At 42.9% G+C, this 5182-nt stretch overlaps 1 protein-coding gene across 3 annotated transcripts in view; it reads right to left on the bottom strand.

Annotated features, from left to right (window-relative positions):
• The window catches only part of MGST2 (microsomal glutathione S-transferase 2), a 65871-nt gene that overhangs the window by 25100 nt on the left and 35589 nt on the right, over positions 1 to 5182 (bottom strand). For 2 of the 3 annotated variants that reach the window (XM_017502861.2, XM_037729379.1), the window contains exons 4-5: positions 2922 to 3003; positions 2263 to 2282 (exon numbers count right to left, since the gene is read on the bottom strand). In XM_017502861.2, the coding sequence (XP_017358350.2) occupies positions 2263 to 2282; positions 2922 to 3003 (102 nt within the window). Of the gene's footprint in view, positions 1 to 2262; positions 2444 to 2921; positions 3004 to 5182 lie in introns of all 3 variants that reach the window. The other variant, XM_017502859.2, reaches the window with a different exon arrangement.

Here is a 5182-nt window from a genome sequence, read left to right on the forward strand (position 1 = left end):
ATAGGATAGGATAGGATATCATAGGATAGGATAGGATAGCATAGGATAGGATAGGATAGGATAGGATAGGATAGGACAGGCGAGTCTGATTCTGGAATCTTTACTTCTTTGCTTCATGACCTCCTACTGATGGAGTGCCTTGTCCAAATTTAAATGGCCAATTACTGGGGCAACCTGAACTAGTATGCAAATGTGCCCACTCCCAGGCTAGTATATTCTCAGTGTGCTTTCGGCTATTTAATACTGCACTGCTATTTGGAATGCAGGAGGTTATATATTATGGAAACACTAGTATTTAAATGTCTTTATTTCTTCTATTAATATTATTCCTGGCCTTTGCAACTTCTATTGTACCCACAAAAAAAGAAAAGTACTAATAAACAACTTTTGAAGATGCCCACACCAGACTCCCAAGGCTGTTTAATTTTTTGGGGAAAAATTGACAGAGGGCCCTTCTCCTGATGTCAAAATTTGTTATGTATGCTCATACTTCATTTTACCTTTCCCTAGAAAGCTGTGAGATAGAATCATTCTCATTTTACAACAAAGAAAATAAAGTAAAGTCATCTGCATTGTGTCAGACAATGACTGCACATCAGGGTCAGAATAATTTTGGGGGTTCCACTGTACTTCTCATATCACCCTCCAAACCCCACACGACACAGGTGTGTAGCAGAACCCAACCCAGGTTCTACAGCTGTGAGCATGATCCACCTTCCTCAACCAAGAGAAGGAATATTCCCTTCACACTGGTCCCTGGGCAATTCCTTGAAATGATATACTTTTTTTCTTTTTCCTCTTGAAATTGTACCCCAACAAGTTAAAGAGACAAATAACTAAAGGAAATTCTTGAGTTTGGAGGATGGCAGATAAGAAAAGAAATAACTTGCTGAAACACTGAAACTCTCTCTGCTTATGAGAGTAAAAAAAAACTGGCTGAAATATGTTGGAACCAAGATGGCTGACTGGAGTCTGCACAGAACAAGCTTGCTGATGTCATAGCCTGAATTTCTACCACATTTCATACCAGCTCCCCTGGAATTTGCACATGCTACCCCTGACGCAGCATAAAGAGATAACTGTACATGCCCAAGGACTTTCCAGATCTCCCCCCCTTTCTTTCCACCGATTACCTACTAATCTCAGAATTTACCCCTGACATTTTCTAATAAAAATACTGCTTGGAAGCCAACAGAGGGAGACAGATTTGAGCTTGACTCCTAACTCCTTGTGAGCTGACTTGCAATATAAAGCTTTTCTTGGCCAGGCAGAGAGGCTCACACCTGAATCCCAGCACTTTGGGAGACTGAAGGAAGAGGCTCACTTGAGCCATGTGTTGGAGGTTCCAGCCTGGATGAAACAAGACCAGAGCTAGACCGTCTCTTTTTTAAAAATAAAGCTTTTCTTTTCTCAAAAACCTGGTGTTACAGTATACGCATCAGACAGCAAGCTCTTTGGCTTGGAAACACTTTTTTCTTTATAAAGTACATTTTTATAATCTGTTTTGATTTGTGCTATCAGTTGATAACTCCCTTCTCTGGCTACTCTATGTGTTTGCCTGACTTCCCCCACGTGCCTTCCTATCTGTTGCTTTCCTATAACCAACAAAGGGGCTCAGCTGCCTCATCTGTGTCTGTCTGAAACTTTCCATTAAGAGAGAAGCAGTCATAGGCTGGGTGTAGTGGCTCATACCTGTAATCCCAGCACTTTGGGAGGCTGAGGCAAGTGGATCACTTGAGGTCGGGAGTTCAAGACAAGCCTGACCAACATGGAGAAACCTCATCTCTCCTAAAAATCCAAAATTAGCTGGGCGTGGTGGCGCATACCTGTAATCCCAGCTACTTAGGAGGCTGAGGCAGGAGAATCGCTTGAATCCAGGAGGCTGAGGTTGCAGTGAGCTAAGATCGCACCACTGCACTCCAACCTGGGCAACAGAAGCAAAACTCCGTCTCAAATAAAAAAGGGAGAGAGAGAGGAGAGAAGCAGTCAGAGTGGCAGGCTATGTCAGCAGTCCTCAGAAAGGACAGCACACGGGCCAGGCTGCTCTGTTCCCACACAACAGATCACGACTTCAGCTGCATTTCTAAAACTAGCGCACAACACACTTCCACTGATTATATGGATATACCTACCCCAAGCAAATTTCAATTCATAAACAAACCGGAGACGTATTATCTAAAGGGTGTGTTTCTACAAAGCCATTTCAAGAAAAATAGAATAAAGGCTTTATTTATTTGTATTTAACAAATGACACCACATTACCTTCAGGGTGGGAACAGCTTCTGCAAGCATTAAAGGGAAGAGAAAAAGTTAGAAGTGCCGCCTCAGTTTCTTGGCAATATTGAGGTCCAGATATTCATCTAGAAAGCTGTTTGCAATTCCCAGGGCACCTAGGAAGGTCAACAAGGCCAAAATCCCCAAACTCGATCGGAAACCAGTGATCCTGCAGGATGGACATAAGGGAGAAAAGTGACAAACTGGGCTGTAATGAGGAAGCTGAGAGCCCTGAAATAGGCTGCCCTATCGTTGACTCTGCCCAGAACTTCTATATTTTTGCAATTTGAAAATTCTGGCTCATCACATAAATTAAAGAGAATGTCTAGCCATGGGGATCACTTGGTTTCTTTGAACATTCAAAGCATCATCATGGCCAGGCAGGATGACTTCCTCGGTAACTTTCTGGATATTATGCAAAATTTTTGCAAGGATCTAGAGTGCACATTCATTGCCCAGTTTTATACTTGCATTTTCCCATCTTATGCCTAAATGTGCATGGCTTGGCAAGACTTGGCCTCAGGCAGCATGGGTTACTTTTGCCACCACAACTCTCAGTGCTGTTAATATATCTCAGGAGAAAAAACTGACCCAGACCCTATCCTGCTACTTTTTGCAAAAATACACAATTATGGGGTTCTCCTTACCTTTTTTTAGCAGCTTCTGAATATCCCCAGAAGTATAAGTGACGGCTATATATGTACCCCAGACCCAGACAAGTAGCAAAAACTGTAGGGGGGAGAAAAAAAAAGGAAAAGTACAAAATACAACAGCAGTCTCCTTAAGCTGTTGTATGAAGACAAAATATTCACAAAACATATATCTGACAAAATACTTGTATTCAGAATATAGAGAGAATTCACCTAGGAAGAAAAACAAGTGTGCCAAAAATCACAAGAAAAATGTTTCAACGTGATTCAATATCAACAAATTCCCACTTAAAACTGTAATGAGGCTGAACACGGTGGCTCACGCCTGTAATCTTAGCACTTGGGAGGCCATGGCGAGTGGATCGCTTGAGGTCAGGAGTTCGAGAACATCCTGGCCAACATGGTGAAACCCTGTGTCTACTAAAAATACAAAAATTAGCTGGGCATGGTGGCATGCACCTGTAATCCCAGCTACTCAGGAGGCTGAGGCAGGAGAATCACTTGAACACAGGAGGCAGAGGTTGCAGTAAGTCAAGATCATGCCACTGCACTCCAGCCTGGGCAACAAATTGAGGCTCCGTCTAAAAAAAAAAAAAAAATCTGTAATGAAATGGCACCATCACGCATCCACCAGAATGGCTAAAATTGTAAAAATCTAACCAACCAACAAACAAAAACATCACAAAATGCTGGTGAGGATGTGGAGCAATTGGAATCCTCATACATCATTGGCAGGAATGCAAAATAGTACCACCACTTTGGGAAAAGTTCTGGTAGTTCCTTATAAAATGAAGCATACCATTTGATTCAGCAATCTCATTCCTATGCATTTACCCAAGATAAATGAAAACACATGTTCATAAAAGGACTTGTTTAAGAATGTTAATTGCAGCTTTATTCACAATAGCCAAAAACTGGAAGCAGCCCAGAAGTCTATCGATAGGAAAATGAATAACCAAGCTGTGATAGAGTCTATTCAATGGAATGCTACTCAGCCATGAAACAAAACAGATACATGCAACACAGTGAATCTACTAAAAACATTTTGCTGAGTGAGTGGAGCATTCCAAAGGCTACATACTGCATGATTCCAATTACATGAAGTTCTAGAATGGACAATATTAAATGATGAAAAAAATCAGAAGTGCTTCCATCTGGAAGGGAGTGAGAATGGGGCCTGACTGGGAGAAGCAGGAGGATATTTTCCGGTTGGTTGTCATGTTCTAGATCTTTTTTTTCTTTCTTTTTTGAGACAGAGTCTTGTTCTGTCGCCACGCATCAGGCTGGAGTGCAGTGGCACAATCTCGGCTCACTGCAATCTCTGCCTCCTGGGTTCAAGTAATTCTCCTGCCTCAGCCTCCCGAGTAGCTGAGACTACAGGTGCGCAGCACCACTCCCTTTTAGTAGAGACAGGGTTTCACCATGTTGGCCAGGATGGTCTTGATCTCTTGACCTTGTGATCCGCCTGCCTCGGCCTCCCCAAGTGCTGGGATTACAGGCATGAGTCACTGCGCCCGGCCACGTTCTCGATCTTGAGAGAGGTTTAGACCACACAGGTATGTGTACTTCACAAAATTCATTGAAGATTTATGCATTTTATTATATATAAATTTTATCTCAAAAAGAAATGTGAAATATAGTATGATGATGTTCTATCATCCCATTCAGTGAAAAATATCAATGTCTTCCCTAGGTTAGGGCCCCACTGTCTTCCTCAGCACCTCACAGATGTACATTGCCAGAGCCCTATTGTAAACATTTGGAGTGTGGGACTGTGATATGTTAGATTGAATTAAATCTATTATTTTACTTGGCCACAAGATTTTTTTTTTTCTTGAGACAGGGTCTTGCTCTGTCACCCAGGCAGGAATATGTGGCATGATCATGACTCACTACAGCCTTGACCTCCCAGGCTCAAGCGATCCTCCCACCTCAGCCTCCTAATTAGCTGGGACCACAGGCATATGCCACCACATCTGTCCAATTTTTTTAACTTTTTTGTAGAGACAAGGCCTCTCTATGTTGCCCAGGCTAGTCTCGAACTTCTGGGCTCAAGCCATCCTCCTGTCTTGGCCTCCCAAAGTGCTAGGATTACAGATGTGAACCACCACATCCGGCTCCATGTCTACCATAAACCAAGTATTACTTTAAGAATTGAGGTTGGCAGGCCGGGCGCGGTGGCTCAAGCCTGTAATCCCAGCACTTTGGGAGGCCGAGGCGGGTGGATCACGAGGTCAAGAGATCGAGACCATCCTGGT

The sequence above is a fragment of the Cebus imitator genome, unplaced genomic scaffold (assembly GCF_001604975.1).
Source record: "Cebus imitator isolate Cc_AM_T3 unplaced genomic scaffold, Cebus_imitator-1.0 Scaffold303, whole genome shotgun sequence".
NCBI lineage: Eukaryota > Metazoa > Chordata > Mammalia > Primates > Cebidae > Cebus > Cebus imitator.